Consider the following 17331-nt stretch of genomic DNA (forward strand, 5'->3'; position numbering starts at 1 on the left):
CTCTGATTTGATTGACAAATGATATCCCCCCACATTTTTTTCGAAATCTGTCGCAAAAATATGGGAGTTCTAATTAAACGAGTGACAGATATCGATCGGAATCTTCAAAGTATGCAACACAATAGAAACGGCAGACAGTAGACGAAAGCCACACAAAGAGATTGAATACATAATGAGCCGCATGGCGGCTGGAACGTGCCGCTCTCGTTTGTCTATTGACACGGCCATTTGTTGGGACTTGCGCGCGCGCGCCACAACACAGATTTTGTGTGTGTGTGTGTGTACTACTTCCCTTCTTGATTGCCTTTTTTCCCCCCGTGTATGTGTGCCATTGTGTGCAACATGTTAGATGAAAGGCATATCGATCTCTGTTGTCATTGTGGGTGCGTCATCGAAAATGGAATAACAATTAGGCTCGTAGTGAAAGAAAAGACTGAACATTCGTTTGCACGCACACCCAAAATGCAAGTAAGTTATTCATTTGAAATGTTGCATCGACGAGTCTCGTGGATGGACTTTGGTCGCTGCGAATAATATGCTCGTAAAACTTGGGATTTCTTTCGGTAAATCGATTTAGAATGAACGTGTATATTCAATTATTTCTTGCTAACGTGTGCGTCGTCTGCATCTAAACGAGAGAGTCCAGACTCTAGAGCAAAGAAATGGGATGACGAAATAATTAAATACATCTAGCTATTTTTTTATTTTTTTCAAATTGTATTTAATGACATCCTCATGTCGAATATAAAAGATGATTTGATATTTATTGCTTGTTGATCGACCACGTTGATTTCCCGACGTGTAATGCATCAATGGCGCATGCGCTCGACACAGCCTGCAGCGTCAACCATTTTGGAACCCTCCCCATACACACACAGAGCCGTTTCAAATCTCTTCCATGTTCCTTTTTCTCGTGTGAGGGGGTAGGGTACGAGAACTGAGAACAGAAAAAAATAAGAGGCAAACAGATTCAGTTGCTACTTTGACTGCCGTCGAGTGCGTACACGCCGTCTCTGCCAAAGTGTTTCACGTGACGGCTCCGCCACACATCGCGCAAACTGAATCACACACGAAATCACATTTGAATTTTTTTCTAAACCAATGATCCAGTCTGGACTTGTGGTGTTTGATGATTGACTCGATCTCGATGATTTGATTATTTTTGTGAGGTTTAATTGCAAATTGTGTCAACGCTGTTTTGTCTGTTTTTCCGAGCCGGGCGGTCAGCCAGTGATTTTTTAAAGAAAGGTTCATTTGTCCAGGTACGTGCTAAATGAATTTCTTTCCTTATCGAATGATTTCGTGTACGTATTACTTCCATAACGGCAGAAGATGCGACGGCAGTGTGACGTAGTTTAATTGGTTGGGGGGAGTGGCTATGGGATTTTCTCGGTTTGACGTCTCGAAAAAGAAAATGGAATGAAAGCAGAAAGGAAAAGGGGAGCGAGGCGAAAATCTCATTATTTGATAAGATCAATTCGATCCCTGCAATAGTCGCGCCACGTTAAGAGTCGAATATAAAAAAATAAATATTTGTCCTGTCTTGATGGTTTGGACATTTTTTTTTTTCACGGCATCAATAGATAATAAGTCTTTTTTTTTATTAATATCTTTCCTAACTGTTTTCTTTTTAAATAATTCGACACTTTGTCTGACTCGCCCCCCTTTTTTTACAAGTTTTTGTTTTTGTTTTCTAGTTAATTCAACTCGTTTGAAATATTTTTGTTTAGACTTGTCTGCGGTATCCCCCCCATCCTCTTTCGCGTGGCTGATATGATAACGAAATAAAACCGGGGGGAACTTTTCATGTTTGTCTTTTTTTTCTCTCTCTCTTTCCGACCGGCCACAAAGTTTTTCTTTTTTCTAAATAATCCTGACACCAAAAAATTGTTTTCCACCCTAACCTCTTGCGTGTGAACTAATTGCATTAGCAGCTGCTGTTTTTATCCGACGCGATAACGTGCCATTTCAAAAACGGACGTGCTGCCATCTGTTGTTACCAAAATCGAGGTCACTTGCCGAAAGGAAATGGTGGTGGGGGAATAGAAATGACTGCGCCTTGATTATTTAATAAAAAATAATGTGATGAGATTTATTCACGCTTTGATGGTTTTGTGGCCGAAAAAAAAAAGAAATGGGTTGTCTGGTAATATCATTCGAGAAATGTGGCAATGAATAAGTTATCAAATAACGAACAGACGAGAAATCAAATCCATCATGTCGGAACCCAAGAATAAATTTTTCTGGAACGCCACTGGCACGCAGGCCCTGTTAAAACTATTAAATGATGGTGAAACACGCTCCGCCTATTGTTTTCCAGTGAGCAACTCTCCTGCCTTCATAGATACCGTGTTTCGTTAACGGATAAGAAAAATGGTTAGCAGCAACGGCTGTAATTTTTATTGTTTCTTACTTTCTTCCCCGGCTATTTCAACATGTGAATGCATCGCAATGAATAATCAAATTGCGTTTTTCTTTTGTTTTTTATGTGTGTAAAGTTCGCGCAATTTAACGAACTGTGCCTTGCCAGGATTTTTTCTTTATTTGTTCAAGAAGAGAATTAGCCTGTTGCCATTTAATCTCTGAAAAATCGTTAAATAGTCGTACGTTTTTTATTTGACCTAAAAAGTCATGGGCATAGCACGCTAATAAGGAAGTGGGAAAAAGAATGAATGTTTAGGTACATTGCCGATCGCACACGACCCAATCACGCGAGCAATAAAGGCGTGTACACGTCTGTGATGTAATTTTCTTTTTCGGGCGGGAACGTGGGTGGTCCGTTGCATATAAAGAGCACGAGAAACTAATTAAAAATTAATCCCAATCACCTGTGTTTTTTTTTCTTGTTTAATTATATCTAGATTGCGCATTTTTTGTTTTTACTGTTTGATTCGCAGCTTGAGAAAACGAGTGGGAAAAGCAATTTCTTGTTTTTAATTAATAATTCTCGTTTTTTTTCTTCAAATTTGGGACTCTCGGCAACGCTGTCTACGAAATTACTTTCTGATAAAAAAAAAAATGAAAGAAAAAACGGGCAGTTTGAGTAATGAAGAGGCGTGGCGAACGAGGTCAACCCGCGGCAGTTAAGCGAAACAGTCGGCTTGTTAGCCGAAGAAAGAATTAACGATGAAGTGTACCATACAACGGCCTGCTTATTTTAGGCTGTTTTTTTCGGGTTGCTCAATTAAGAAGACTCACGAACCGGCTGCCTCGGAAAACCCAATTTCTACCAATCTTTCGTCCAACGTCTAATTCTCTTTTTCTGCTACGTATTAATTGCGTAAGAGACGTTTTAAAACGCGCGAGTTAACACTCTTAAGTAAGTCTCTTTGTTTTTTTTTGCCACGAGGTAGTGGCGTTTTACATTCGTACGCGTGTTAGAAGACGATCTGATGATATCTGTTCGCTTCCAGGGAAACGGTGGGCGGTGAGAGTTCTCTACGCGGGGCGTGCGTGATGGAAAGAAAAGAACTTTGGGAAGTTGGGGGAGGATTGCAAGTCAGCTATTCTTTTATTTTGAATAGTATTTTTTTCGATTCTTAACGGCTTGTTAATGAATGTGTGCGTCGTCGTCGTCGTGAAGGAATGGGCTGATTCTATGACGCAACGCCGAATAGGAGGGATGTTTTTGAGTTGCGGGGGAAATAATTGGAGCATCTAAATAAGGAAAGGATTCCTTGAAAAGAGGAATGGGCTCATTAACATTCGATTTTCTGGCTCAAGTTGAAAATCAAAGGGGGAATTGACGCTATTTTCAGGACGTCCTGCTGGAAACCCGAAAAAGGCTCGTTAAAACAAAAATTGCGCTGTTCACGAAAGATTTAGTTCTGAAAGTGAAGATTTTCTTTGAGTTGCGTGTGCGTCAGAGATTCAAATGTCCCCCCGGACGAGTCGTTCATTGGGTGCGTGACTTATCTCTGAAATTGTTGGTTTTCGTTTCAGGATTTTTCATGCACGTGTCAAAGTCGCAGGTGTAACCAACCCACGGAGGTGTTTTGATTGGAAGCTCAAATCTATTAGCGTGAAAATTGTCACGTGGCTGCCGGGATGGATGATGGATGTGCGCAACAACATCAGCAGAGCAACGGTGGAGCCACCGTTCACCATCGTCCGGCCGGTTCGACTGGTAATAAGATAGCCCTGCACAACAACAATAACAACAACCAGCAGCAGCATCACGTTGGAATGCAGTCCAATCATCAACCGCCTTTTCTTTGCTCCGGATGTGCCACACCCATCGTCGACCAGTACCTTCTCAAAGTAAAAACTAATTATTATTGGAAACATTTTCAATCTCCACTGGATTTAGTATGTGTGCTGCTGCCTTTTCAATGCTCGTTTTTAAATTAACTTGTATTTAATTAAAAGGCTTTAGACTGTTATTGGCACGAGGATTGTCTCAAGTGCGGATGTTGCGATTGCCGGCTAGGAGAAGTCGGTTCCACCCTCTATACCAAAGCCAATCTCATCCTGTGTAAACGGGATTACCTCAGGTAATAGATTTTGCCCCTTTTCCCTTGTTACATCGAAAACGCTGTTCTGTAGACGATTTTCATTGCAAATTGAAAGATTGATTTGATTGCTTCTTGTGTGTTGGAAAATCGATTTGAATTGTCTTGAGCTTTGGCCCATTTTTTTGTGCAAGACCCAAATTTGTCTTTTAATCAAGTTCTCGATGGATTGTGTGTGATTTACAGAATGTTCGGCACGTCGGGTAATTGCGCCGCTTGCTGTAAACCCATTCCCGCGTTCGAAATGGTCATGAGAGCCAAAACCAACGTCTACCATCTCGATTGTTTTGCCTGCCAGCAGTGCCATCAAAGGTAAACACAGAGGATCAGTTTTAATTATGAAAATTATGTAAGACACGTGTCTGAAATGTAGGTTTTGCGTGGGCGATCGGTTCTACTTGAATGAAAACAAGATCTTGTGCGAATACGACTACGAGGAGCGGCTCTTAGCTCTCAATATGCCATCAAATAATAATGCCTCAACGCAGCACATTCAAAGGCGAGTGTCTGACATTCATCAAGTAAGGCCATCTTCAATTTTGGCCTCAATATTCTGACACTCAATTTTCTCTTTTTTAAAATTTTATTACGCCCGTATGGCTCGCCAGTCAGGAGATGGTGCGATAGGCTATGATTCACAAGCTAGCCAACCTGGCAGTTTATACCATCAACAGCAGCTTGGCTATGACCATTTCTCTGATGGAACACATTTCATCAGAAGTGCACCCTCTGTTTATCAGCAACATCAACAGCAGTATGCTGCCAATCGACAAGTACAGCACTTGGCTAGCAGGAACAATCAGCACAAGCACGGTTCTCCCAGTGATGGCTCTTCGAGTGGCTATGGAAGCCCAGACTCTATCCTCCTTGATGAACGCTAGGCAAGAAGAATCAGGCTTTCTCTGATGTGTCTTAGATTCTTGTCGGAAACAAAGGCTGTAGGGAAATGTTGTAAGTGTGTGATATGCCTGTTCAGTCAGCCAAGAAGGCTACTCTCAGTACAAAGCTATGCAGTAAAGAAAAAAGAAAACATAGGCAAACACACAATCAAGCCTTTCAACTCTCCTATTGATGACTGCTTTTCTTCTGGTCAAGTTGAGCCACACGGTGGTGTATATCATGTAAACATTTAAACCCATGTTTGTCTTGCACTAAGGTTTATTTACTTTTTCATCCCCTAATGCGCTGTGATTAAAATTTTTGACACTGTAAAATTTCTCTTTATTGTATGCATATAAACACCGTAATTCTTTGATTTGGATTTGATATTCTGTGGACGAATGGCAAAACAACAAAAGAAACGCGACAATAAATGCACTATGCCCAAAGATGAGTCGATTTTATTCATTAATCATTGGGTAAGGAAACAAGAATATCAAGCAAGTAAACTTTGTTTATTTCATATAATATCGTTTCTCGCTCTCGCTAGGTGGCTTGCCATCTAGAGGCGCGGTAAATGAAGTTGTAGAACCTTCTCGGGCTTTAAGGCGATTCCAGAAAATACGGTACGATTCTGCAGACGATTTCACGGAAGATTTAAATTCGACGTGGATTTCTTCGTCGTCAGTTCGAGTTAAGACAGCGTTACCACCTGAGTATATAATAATACGGAAATTGCTATCACAAATATTTCATAAAGATTTAATTTTCGGTTTGCTGCGTTGCAGTCTATATTTAACTTTTCGTTGGCTCTGTTCGCGCGTGCATCCAGTTCCTAGTCAGTCATCGTCATGACAGCCAATGAACAAAACAGCATGGAAGTTGATCAGCCAGAAGTTCAAGATTCACCTAAAGCAGAACCTTATACCCCTGGTCCTGATGCAGTTGATCTCACTCCACAAAAAGATGGTGGTGTACTGAAAGAAATCAAGCAAGCTGGAACTGGTGATGAAACTCCTCCTCTTGGCAGCACTGTTTACGTTCATTATACTGGAACGTTAACCAACGGCACAAAATTTGACTCCAGTCGGGATAGAGGGAGAGAAATTTAAATTCACCCTCGGCAAAGGTGATTGAATTTGAATGCTTTAAACACTCGTTGGGTTTTTAAAATACAACTTTTCTAATATTTTCAGGCAATGTTATTAAGGCATGGGACCTTGGTGTAGCAACAATGAAACGTGGAGAACTTTCCGTTCTGTATTGCAAATCAAGTTATGCGTACGGTGAAAATGGTAGTCCACCAAAAATCCCCCCAAATGCCACATTGGTGTTTGAGGTATAATAGAAATTTTGTTTGTAAATATTTGCATCATATTTATGTTCTATTTGCTTGTGTACAGGTAGAATTATTTGACTGGAAGTTGGAAGATCTCACAAAAACAAATGATGGTGGGATTTTGAGGCAAACCTTGAAAGTGGGAGTTGGGTACTCGAGTCCCAATGAAGAGGCTCTTGTTGAGAGTAGGTCTTGGTTTTTGCTTTTTTTTACTTGGAAAATTGACTAAATGTTGTTTTATCATCATATTACTTGCGTAGTTTCGCTGGTTGGCCGTCATGCAGGAAAAGTATTCGATCAACGGGAAGTGAGCTTCAATCTCGGAGAGGGTTTAGAACACAATATACCTGAAGGGGTTGAACAAGCCCTGCTGAAATTCAAGAAGCAAGAGCGGAGTTTGATTAAGTTAACACCTGCCTACGGATTTGGCTCTACTGGCAATGAACAACTTAGTGTTCCTCCCAACGCCGACCTTGAATACGAGGTGGAACTCAAGGGCTTTGAAAAAGCCAAAGAAAGCTGGAGCATGGATGCCGATGAAAAGCTAGAACAAGCCAAACTTTGCAAGGAAAAAGGAACCAATCATTTTAAAACTGGTAAATACGCATTGGCAAACAAGCAATACTCCAAGATCGTCAATCTCCTCGAGTTTGAAAAGAGTAAGTTTTCGTGTAAAAGTCTCGTGGATTGCATCTGTAACCAGTCTATGCTATTTTATGGATTTAGCCCTCAAAGAGGAGAAAGCAACCGAGAGAGAGCAGTTGATGTTAGCAGCATATCTCAATCAGGCCATGTGCTGCTTGAAGTTGAACGATTTTACTGCTACTCGTGACCACTGCCAGAAGGCCCTCGAATTGGATCCGAAGAACGAGAAGGGTTTATTCCGTTTGGGACAGGTAACACTAGATATTAAATAACGGATGATTGTACTTTTATTGATGCCTTATTGGTACTTTATAGTCAATGTTGGGCCTTCACGAACCGGAAGAAGCCAAGAAACACTTTGAGGCTATTCTCCAGTTCGATTCCAACAACAAGGCAGCTGCCAATCAGGTCGTGATCTGTAACGCCAAGATTCGTGAGCAACGGGAAAAGGACAAGAAGCTATACTCGAGCATTTTCAACAAGATGGCCGAAAACGACCGACAGGTAAGCGAAAGAGAGGGCGGCAAATGGCTTTATGGTTGGTGGGACGAAAAGGCAAAGGGTGTCCAGCTAGACGTCGATCTATCTCAAGTGGAACGGGAAAAGCAAGAAGCCGTGGAAATGTTAAAAGCCCAGCGCAAGAAGGACAATGCTGAGTTTTTCAAGCGTTACGGTGGCAGAAAACCCAACATCGTACAAGTGAACGGCAAGCCATTCAATGCAAACAAAGATGACGAGGATGAAGGTGAACAAGCTCAAACTAAACCCGACGCCAACATGGAATCGTCAGAGCCTTCAAATAATGCTCGTAAATGTTTTTCGCGAGACTATTCTGCACGATGACGATTGCGGAATGAATATCGAAACCCTTTCTCTCTCTCCGAATGCTTTATCTTGAATAACCTTGACAGTTTGAACTAACCGAACAAAGATTACCTTGTCTGGAGGCCTAGGTGTTGATGGCTTAATTATTGATAATTTTTCTTATCAAATTTGCAGAAGGCGTTACGGAACAAGGCGATGGAAATGCCGGAACCGACGCAGTGGGACAATGAAGAATCAGAGCACACGAGCGCCGTTGAATTAAAAGATCCGTTGGATTCGGTGCCATGCACAGAATCTGAAGACTCTGAGGGATCAGATGAAAATTGATCTTCGACGGAAAGATCAACGTGATTCAGCTCCATTTATTGAAATTTATTTACTGCGACTTGTTATCATGATCGGATATGCCTGTATCCTCTGTCGAGTTTTCATTACAGAGTGTTACCAACAAAGAAGTGGAGACGCAAGTAAAATTACCTGCTAAACAGGCCCCTTCATTCGAACGTGTTAGGAACATTATGCTCTTGAGAAAATGGAATCGTCGGACCATTGAAACTCTACCTATCGTGCATTTATTGTTTGTTGGCTGTTCGTTTTAATTATTTTCGTCTCCGGAAAACATCTCTGCGGAATCGCTGGGAAACCGGAGAATGGATCGCGTTTCGTCATTTTTTTTTTAAGGATCTTGCGTGCTGCTAATTCGGAATTTTCTGATAGGAATTCTGTTGAATGTTTCATTATGACCACTACAAGTACCATTTTCGCCCATGCATTCTTAATTCTTTGCCCACGTTGAAATCTGACGTATTGCACAAAGTCCTCAGTCTTAAAATAAGGCTGTTATGATTTTGAATGCTTATTCCAAAGGGAAATAGAATCCTTGGTTAAAACAAGGAGGGTTTGAACTAGATGTTTTTATTCTGAGTACCACATCATCGCATCTGGTGGATAAGTTAGAAGCTGTTATTCTGCCGTAAGTATTTGTCAGAGTTCAAAGTTCCTTTTTTTTTATTGCGGGAAAGTTTGATAAATATAAATAAAAAATTAAGCAGAGAAAGATTGAAAAGGAATTGATTTTATTATCCCACCTCCACCCACAATTCCTCCACTATTTAACAATAACACAACACATACATAAATAAATACTTACATACATGAATAAACACATACACAAATACATACACATATACACTAAGTTAACCCGTTGGCTGCCAAGCCATTACAACCCGTAGGTTGTTCTACTACAGTCGCTACGCATCGTTTCTGAGGGATTCGATGAAAGGGGGACTTGTCCGAAGACAAATCCGGGCTGACTTGACAATGGAGACCTTTACGGGAATGCACACCCCAGGTACTCCACCATCGCATCGACAAGGGGAAGTCCCTACTGGTGCATTGCCTACAGCGCCCTAAGGCGCAAGGCGACTGCCCCACCCCATGGTCGATCAGCCATGGGGTAGAACAGCGCCGCCGGTCCCTACAACTAAAAAAAAAAGGGGAGAAAAATGGGTGGCAGCCAACGGGTTAACTTACAACATACACTATACAACAATACAAAACAAAACAATACCAAATACACGAGGCTCCACGATGACGGCGATAAGGCGAAGACGGGCGCGATCAAAGGCGATGCGGCAAAGACGATGAGCTTGACGATGGTAAGGCGAAGACGGGCGCGATCAAAGGCGATGCGGCAAAGACGATGAGCTCGACGATGGTGAGGCGAAGACGATCAGCTTGAAGATGGCGAGGTGAAGACCACGAAGCGAAGACAGCGAAGTGAAGACGGTAAGGCAAAGATGGTGAGGCGAAGGCGGCGAGGCGAAGACGGCAAAGCGAGGACCGTGAGGCTAGGACGGCGAGGCGAAGACGATAAGCTTGATGACGATGAGGCTAAAATGAGGCGAAGAACAGAGCTCATTTCTTTTTCATTTCCAATCTGTATATTTAAAAATGAAAGAAATCAGACGAAAGAACAATAACGTAACCATGGTCACTGACAAACTCTTACAAAAAAAAAAAAAGAAATAAAATTCACTAAAGGGGGAAAAAATACACTACATGGTGATCGGACAGTTTTGCATTGGCAATCTACTTTTAACAGTAACTTGTAACAGTAACATTTAACGAACGATCGTGTTATTGAGCTTTTTTCATTAAATAAAGGTTCTGAAAGTCTAGAGGGAAAGTCTACTACGGATAAGACATACAGGGAATTAAAAGATGAAAAGATTACAAATGGCTTTAGTCCTTCTTATCGTAAATGTTCAACTATCAGATATCTTAAATAATAAGAGAACACCCAGTGAGCTTGGGTTTGCGAACAGCCCACTAAATCCTTTCAAGTCAATTGACAATCTGTTGCGAGGGACTCATTTGAAAACAATGCTCCCATGTTAAAATTACCAAACATTTATACGCGTTTTTTATGCTCTGGAGAGGAATAAAGAGACGTTTAAAGTAAAACTGAAACTAAAGGTTAAATTTCACAAGAACAAGAACACAAGAGCACTTTTTCTTGGTTGTAATCAAAGTCCAACTTTACTACAGCTTGTTAACGAACTGCCATCTAACTATTTCTAACTATTATGCTAAAAAATAATGCCAGCCTTATAGTTGATGGTCGTTTTCTACTTACTTGAGACTGGAAACGCAGAAAAACAACGATAAAATGCACAAAATTAACAAAGGCTGTTGTAACGTTTAGTCCGCCATTGCAGGCATAGCAGACGACGCTGTTGTTCAATTCTATGGATTTTAATCCGAAATAATAAATAATTATTAGGATGTCAGAGCACCGAACTGGCGTCCTTCGAGTTATTAGCACGGTGCTCTTACCAACTGATCTAATAAGTACATATTCTATCAAAACTGTAAGGCAAATAATTTTAATAATTGTTCTTGTAATGGCGAGTACTATGATTCCAATTTAGAAATGGCTGCATTAGAACAATATCCCCATTTCTGTTCTTTGGTTGATTCAGCTGATTTACCTGTAATTCTGAACATTTAGATTTTTGCGAGTCAGGCCCATTAACCAGTCGGCCATATATGAGTGGCAAACTAGAAACAATTTGATCCTTGTTATGCTAAAAGCTACCCAAGGCAGCCAAATGTTGATCTAGATAACCACATCACAAGAAAAGGGAAAATGACAAATTGACCAAAAGATATGTAATTACTTTAATAACCATAAAGCAGTTTATGAAATTTGTTGCCAAACAAAGATATTTTTCCTGATCCCAGGCTCCCTTTTACGGTAAGATTGCAGAAGAAAAGCATCCGCAATTCGACATCTAATTGTGCTATTGCACAGTCAGCTGACCGAGAATATTAAAACGGGTCGAAGCTTCCTGCACACCATTGGCGTTAGAAAACATTATGCGATACTTTGGATTGCTCGATAGAGACGAAGAGGCGTCCGGGAGATTCAAGATTACATCATGAGAACCCACGGCTTGTGTGGATGGCACATTGAACGACAAGGAGATGGCCACTGATAACCCTGGAGACCAGCTGCGAGGGTCAATCTTCTGGACGAAGGTTGTCAATTTCTTGGTCGCTTTGTTTCTTAGAATAACCTGCGTATAATTTATAAACAATCAAATGTTGAGAAGAAGGGAATGTTATTTAAACCAGGGTCAAACTTGAACTGGGCGAGGATTGTAAAGTGGCGCCACTCCCGTGTTCTTGAGATTAATCGTGGCACAGTAGGCCTGCCCTCTGATAACCGTTGATGGAAAGGTCCCATTTATTAATTCAAAGCGATAACCCATTAAGTTGGCAATCTGATTGTAGCAGCCCGATGCTTTCCAGCCTTGGATTACCTTGAGATTAAATGACGAAACGAATTCAACAAGATATCAGTTAGACATAATATTTAGTCCGCATTTACGGTTGGGTGGTATTCGACGTTAAGGTAGCTAAATCTTTGTTTGGTTATTTGGTCCACACCACCGGCGCATCCGGTTTGACTATTCGATTCGCATGATTCTTCGCCAACAATAACATAACGGCCCTCGTTCGTTAGCCACGTCCTTTGAGCGTCAGTTTCAAATGTGCCTTGGTCTTGGTAGGAGGCCATGAAGCAGTCGTTATGTATACCGATTCTTGCGCACATGTTTGAAGAGTTGAATGCTTGAGAAGTAGCCAGATTAGCCGTACCACAGAATTTCTTCAATTACAATTCCATTATTTCATTGTTTTTATCGCATTTGTAATTGACGATGATTAGCGTATACTTGTTTGTAGGAAGGAGTGCGCAGTTGCACCATCCGACTAGTCGGAACTGCTTTCAGTAAAGCTGTTAATATCGTATTCCGATTCGTCTGTTGGGCAGCGGTAGGAGCGTACCATGCTCCGCCATCCATCGGAGTAGCATAATTTTTAGAATAATACCATTCACCCCAAGTGCCAATGAAACCTGCTTGAACGGTGGCGATGACATCACCGTTTGCCTGTAATCAACACAAACATTTTAAATCTGTTGCTGAGCCAGTTCCATGTCGCACTTAACTTCACCTGTATTCCATAACGATAACGGGATTTTTTACCTGAAGAAACGGTTTCAGCTGGTCGATGTGGTTAAGCAGTTGACTAAGAATTGCGTCGTTCATGTTACCGCTGGTTAAGGTATAACTAAAGCGAATGACGCTTTTCAGTCCAGCCGAACGCAGGGTCTTGAAATCATTAGTCAAATTTGTCAAAAGGGCAGAGGTTAAATTGGTTGTGACGAACGTGTTCAAGACGTAATTGTTGTGGACGAGGGTCACATTTTCATTAGTCCACCATTGCTGCAAAGTTGAAAGACTCATTGCTTGAAACTTGGAAAAGTAAGTCTCGTAACCGTGATAGAATCCCTTTTCGGGATTGGCCAATACGTGCGTATCTTTGATGTAAAACAGAATGCTCAATTAAACATTGTAAAAGATTTTTTACTGCAGGCATTTACCTTTCATTGGCGTAAAAGTGACAAAATTGCCTACGCAGGCCCCTGCCACTTGTCCTGAAATACATGTACACATTTGTAGAATATTTAGGTGTTGGGACAGAATAAGTTGTCATACCTGTCAGAACACAAAGGATTGTCACTTTCATTAAACCAAGAGTGAGATCCATTTTGAGGATGTCACTAACTGCTTTAACGTGCTTGGATCAATATTTGTATTGAGAAGAATAGATACCAAAGGAGCTTGCTCAGCAGTATGCCAATGCTTAATTTAAAATGAACAACAACTGGCAGATGCCGAATAAATAACCTGTTTAGATCCGGGTACAATGCAGCCACATGTGGGAATATTTCCAGTACGCCATATTTCGGCCATTATGTGTTAATGAGACAGGTTGTCGAGTACACAAAACATCTGTTGAAAAACGCCACTCACATTGGAATTCAACGGATGTATGCACGAGGGCAAAAACCTGTCGTATACCTAAGTGCCACACGTGCAGTTGACATGAAATAAAATCTAAAGCCATATGTATTGTCTAAAGGCTAAGTAATGCTACGTCATTTACGGTGCACCAGCTCTCAATTATTACGACGTTCTTTGTTTCTTTCGGGAATGTGGCAAATGACATAAAATCACACGAAATTTTATCTCATGAATACTTAATCTTGCTGTTCCAGCTCCATGACGAATCTTAAATCGCTCTTAGCCAAGTTTGCTTCTATCCATGCTTCGACGCGACGATTTAACTCCGGACTCAAGTGATTCTTCCAATCTCCTGTTTTACCTGTTTGCAATTTGAAATCAATTATGTGAAAATGTGAATTTTGTTAATTCAACACATTAAAGTTTGTCGATTAAAAAGAGCTATAGATGCCTTTCCGGATGAAAGTACCATCGTCGTTCATGTAACCCAAGTCCTTTGCCGTTTTAAAATTGACAGAGTCGTTCTTGGATAAATTATCAAATTTCAGATGTTCCAAAAGTAGAGCCATTTTAGCTTCGCTCGGCGACTTATCCAGAAATTGTGCCACTTTTTCAACCTGTCCGCGTAGATTCTATTCGAAAGTGTTTTAAAAAATAAACGGTTTAGCTCCGCATGGTAATTAAGCAATTGAACTACTTTTTTCATATCCTCGTAAAATAGGAAGAGCAAATTTGGATGAGTTCGCTTTGCCCAAGCATCTAAAATGTGAGGAAAGTAGGGCAAAAATTCCACTGCAAATATTTCAATATCAATAATCAGTTACGTTTAAATAAAAGCGAAAAACTGGGAAAGGCGTACAATGATCATTCATGAAGTAGTTGACGAAGGTTTCAAAGTCACCGCTGTAACTTGGCATTTTCATCAGCTTGTGGTGATGATAATACGAAACCATGACGTCCTTCGGATTTCGAGCAACATACACCACCTATCTCAGACATTTTTTAAATGCATCTTTTTCGCGAATTTCACGGCAACGATGCCGTGACCAAGAGTCCTTGAATTATCACATGAAAGCTATTTGTCTGGATTTTACCCGAAATCAGACAGTGACGGGGAAAAAAAAGTACCTTGCATGTGTCGAGCAAATTGGGTGGAAGCAAATAAAAGGGCAAGTGGCTTTTTATGACGCGAGGAGAAGCCATTTTGTCGATGACGTCTAGTGATGGCATCAAATCAGCTAATCCCGGCGGAGCATTTTCCGCTCCGTCGACACAACTGGATCTGCATTGAGTTAAAGGCCTTTATGTTGAAATCCACAGCGATTTAAAATGTGAATTTTGGTAGGAAAATTATGCATACTCGAGAAAAGGAGCTCGGATTGTAAGCGGTGTCGTTTTGGCGAGCTCTGCATTGCAATCGTTTAACAACATCCACACCATTTCCTGGGTCCACGTTGTTCCTTTTGAAAAAAGAATCAATTAAAAATATTTGATTACGAATAAAATGTTATATTACCGCATTTAGGGAAAGTAACGACCCACACGTCGTCCTTCCTCGGCTTGAAATTAACGAGTTCGTGTGCGTGTCGACCAAATTCCTCGGTGAGTACGAAACCTCCGGGTTCGCAACGGGCCAAGCCTTCGGGAAAGCGGAAATGCTCGGTAAATGGAGGAATTTTTGTATCCGGCATTGGATAAAACTGAAATTTAAATTCCACGTTGCTTGACTGGGTTTTCTCTTCTTCTTCAGCCATTTTTGAATTGATCTTGAAAATGGATGTTTGCACTTGACGTTGCTAGAAGTACTGTAAATCACAGGTTTGAGCGGCAGTTGTCGGATTTTCAAAACACATTACAGCCAGGTAGAAACATCTTTGCACAGTAACGTAAAAATCGGATGTGAAGATAAGACGCAATCTTTTAAAAACGTTTCTTATCAAACAACGCGTTTTAAACGTCGAAAAACAAACATGCTACACAATGACACAACTTTCCGTTACAACATTTGAATATCAGTCAATAAAAAGAAAAGGGCCTGAGATTTAAATCAAACGAAATAAATTACTCGAGCCAAATTTATTGGACCAAGGCAACTTTTTCTTGCAGAAATGCGATTCGAGCGTTAAAAGAATCGTAATTACATTATTAGAATTGTGGATCTGGCTCAATTGCAAAGCGTAAATCCGTTCCTTTCAAATTTGCTTCTATCCATTCGTCAATACGGCGACTCATTTCGGGACTGAAGACTTTCTCGTGACTTTCTCGTTCACCATTACCTGTCTTAGCGATTAGTGTATCGTTATCGAAGTGTGCCATAAACGTAAACCATCCTTACGAGGGAAATGTTGCTCTGGTTTAGCCAGACCGATTCCTTTAGCCACTATCTCGAAATTGGTTAACTCGTTACTAGCAAAGCTCTTCAAGTCCAGATATTGGCACAATCCAGTCAGTTGTCTCTCAGTCAATGGTTTCTTCAGAAACCTGGCAATCTCGATCACTCCTTCACGCACATTCTACACATCGGTTAAGCATGCATTACGTACTTTCCTTTCCTTTTTGACAAAAAACGAAGTTTGAACTGCAAAAGATCTTACAGTAATTGTTCCTTAAAGCACTGCCCAATGAGAAAAAGGAAGATTTACCTTTCTCAGGTCTTCGTAGAACAAGAAGAGCATATTGGGATGATGGCGTTTAGACCAGGCGTCCAAAACGTGAGGGAAGAACGGAGAATAATAAACTAGAGTGTTAAACGTGTTCAAAACAAACCAGCGTTTTTCAGCCGAGTATAACTAGAAATCAATTTCTCTAACATAGTCTAATTAAGTACCTTCGTCGTTCATGAAGTACTCGGCAAAGAGATCAGCGTCTCCAAGGAAACCGTGTCTGTGGAACAATTTGTGGTGGCAATAATAAGACACGATGACATCCTTTGGATTCCTTACGACGTACACTACCTAAATGTATAAATTCTGCTAGAATTGTGAAACACAAGAATTCGTTAGTGTAGTTACGTACTTTGGAGGTTTCAAGTAATTGAGAATGCAGCAAACTGAAAGGTAAATGGCTCTTGATGACACGAGGCGACGGACTTTTCTCGATCACTTCCACTTTCGGTACCAACACGTGCACTTCCGGTGGAGCCGACTGCAATGAGGCTATGCGAGACGCCCTTTTTGGATCGTGAAAAGAAAAAAAATTTTCTTGAGCTAAGATCTAAGAACATTTTACCCTTTTGAAGACATACAACAGTGTGGAAATATTGCAGTTAATCAAACTGACTCGAGAAATGGAGACCGGATAAAAAGTGGACTATTCCGAGCGGCTTCCGCATTGCAATCGTTGACCACCATCCACACGAGCTCTTGTGTCCACGTTGTTCCTTTAAATGTCCCAAAATAACAAAGATAAAATTTTAGTGCGAATGAAAGGAACCAATATCAATGAATTACCACATTTTGGAAATGTCAAAATCCAGACATCGTCTTTTCTCGGCTGGAAATAAAAGAATTCGTGAGCGTTGCGGCCAAATTCTTGGGACATGACGAATCCGCCCGGATCGCTGCGTACAACACCTCCAGCGTAGTGAGGAAAATGATCACTGAACGGGCCTAGTTTCGACTGAGCGATCACATCAAATTTAATTCTGTGCACCGATTTCGATGGCCTCCGTTTAGCGACTTCTGCTCCGACCACCGCCATCTCAGTTGGGTGTGCCTTTCGGACTGTACCATATCGAGCTAAAAATTGAGCTTCATCG

The 17331-nt window shown here is 41.0% G+C and overlaps 6 protein-coding genes across 11 annotated transcripts; 2 read left to right on the forward strand and 4 right to left on the reverse strand.

Moving 5' to 3' along the window:
* The first annotated feature begins 314 nt into the window (after positions 1-314).
* Positions 315-5839, forward strand: LOC116923809 (LIM/homeobox protein Lhx2). 3 transcript variants are annotated; one of them, XM_032930355.2, is made up of 6 exons: positions 315-468; positions 3943-4308; positions 4369-4493; positions 4698-4823; positions 4885-5032; positions 5120-5839. In XM_032930355.2, the coding sequence occupies exons 2-6, from the start codon at positions 4048-4050 to the stop codon at positions 5390-5392; spliced, it is 933 nt and encodes a 310-aa protein (XP_032786246.2). In that variant the 5' UTR covers positions 315-468; positions 3943-4047; the 3' UTR covers positions 5393-5839. The 3 variants fall into 3 exon arrangements, with proteins under 3 accessions (XP_032786246.2, XP_032786244.2, XP_032786247.2); XM_032930353.2 differs by lacking the exon at positions 315-468 and adding an exon at positions 956-1262; XM_032930356.2 differs by lacking the exon at positions 315-468 and adding an exon at positions 960-1262 and having other exon boundaries at positions 3943-4260.
* A 149-nt stretch (positions 5840-5988) lies between these two features.
* On the forward strand, positions 5989-8696 carry LOC116923803 (peptidyl-prolyl cis-trans isomerase FKBP4). Its single transcript, XM_032930340.2, is given in 9 exon segments — positions 5989-6106; positions 6157-6487; positions 6489-6519; positions 6587-6729; positions 6794-6914; positions 6990-7388; positions 7456-7625; positions 7690-7878; positions 8374-8696. Coding segments are annotated over 8 exon segments (1452 nt in total). The 5' UTR covers positions 5989-6106; positions 6157-6241; the 3' UTR covers positions 8527-8696.
* A 2662-nt stretch (positions 8697-11358) lies between these two features.
* On the reverse strand, positions 11359-13512 carry LOC116923804. The gene is made up of 7 exons (XM_032930341.2): positions 13266-13512; positions 13151-13204; positions 12753-13087; positions 12441-12656; positions 12095-12373; positions 11847-12026; positions 11359-11780 (listed from the first exon to the last, which is right to left on the reverse strand). Exons 1-7 carry the CDS (start codon positions 13315-13317, stop codon positions 11505-11507), a joined length of 1392 nt encoding a protein of 463 aa, XP_032786232.2. The 5' UTR covers positions 13318-13512; the 3' UTR covers positions 11359-11504.
* A 149-nt stretch (positions 13513-13661) lies between these two features.
* Positions 13662-15466, reverse strand: LOC116923808 (sulfotransferase 1E1). Of its 4 annotated transcripts, none has more exons than XM_045173373.1 (7): positions 15091-15466; positions 14935-15034; positions 14703-14856; positions 14434-14560; positions 14269-14366; positions 14044-14206; positions 13662-13935 (listed from the first exon to the last, which is right to left on the reverse strand). In XM_045173373.1, exons 1-7 carry the CDS (start codon positions 15326-15328, stop codon positions 13811-13813), a joined length of 1005 nt encoding a protein of 334 aa, XP_045029308.1. In that variant the 5' UTR covers positions 15329-15466; the 3' UTR covers positions 13662-13810. The 4 variants fall into 4 exon arrangements, with proteins under 4 accessions (XP_045029308.1, XP_032786243.2, XP_045029307.1 ...); XM_032930352.2 differs by having other exon boundaries at positions 14026-14206; positions 14272-14366; positions 15091-15465; XM_045173372.1 differs by having other exon boundaries at positions 14026-14206; positions 15091-15465.
* A 165-nt stretch (positions 15467-15631) lies between these two features.
* Positions 15632-17051, reverse strand: LOC116923807 (sulfotransferase family cytosolic 1B member 1). The gene is made up of 7 exons (XM_045173375.1): positions 17024-17051; positions 16819-16953; positions 16590-16743; positions 16402-16528; positions 16217-16311; positions 15910-16087; positions 15632-15850 (listed from the first exon to the last, which is right to left on the reverse strand). The coding sequence occupies exons 4-7, from the start codon at positions 16412-16414 to the stop codon at positions 15720-15722; spliced, it is 417 nt and encodes a 138-aa protein (XP_045029310.1). The 5' UTR covers positions 16415-16528; positions 16590-16743; positions 16819-16953; positions 17024-17051; the 3' UTR covers positions 15632-15719.
* Positions 16529-17273, reverse strand: LOC123472374 (sulfotransferase 1C4-like). The gene is made up of 4 exons (XM_045173782.1): positions 17024-17273; positions 16854-16953; positions 16590-16743; positions 16529-16546 (listed from the first exon to the last, which is right to left on the reverse strand). Exons 1-4 carry the CDS (start codon positions 17271-17273, stop codon positions 16529-16531), a joined length of 522 nt encoding a protein of 173 aa, XP_045029717.1.
* Between the last annotated feature and the right edge of the window lie 58 nt (positions 17274-17331).

Source organism: Daphnia magna, linkage group LG5 (genome assembly GCF_020631705.1).
Source record: "Daphnia magna isolate NIES linkage group LG5, ASM2063170v1.1, whole genome shotgun sequence".
In the NCBI taxonomy this organism is placed as follows: Eukaryota; Metazoa; Arthropoda; class Branchiopoda; order Diplostraca; family Daphniidae; genus Daphnia; species Daphnia magna.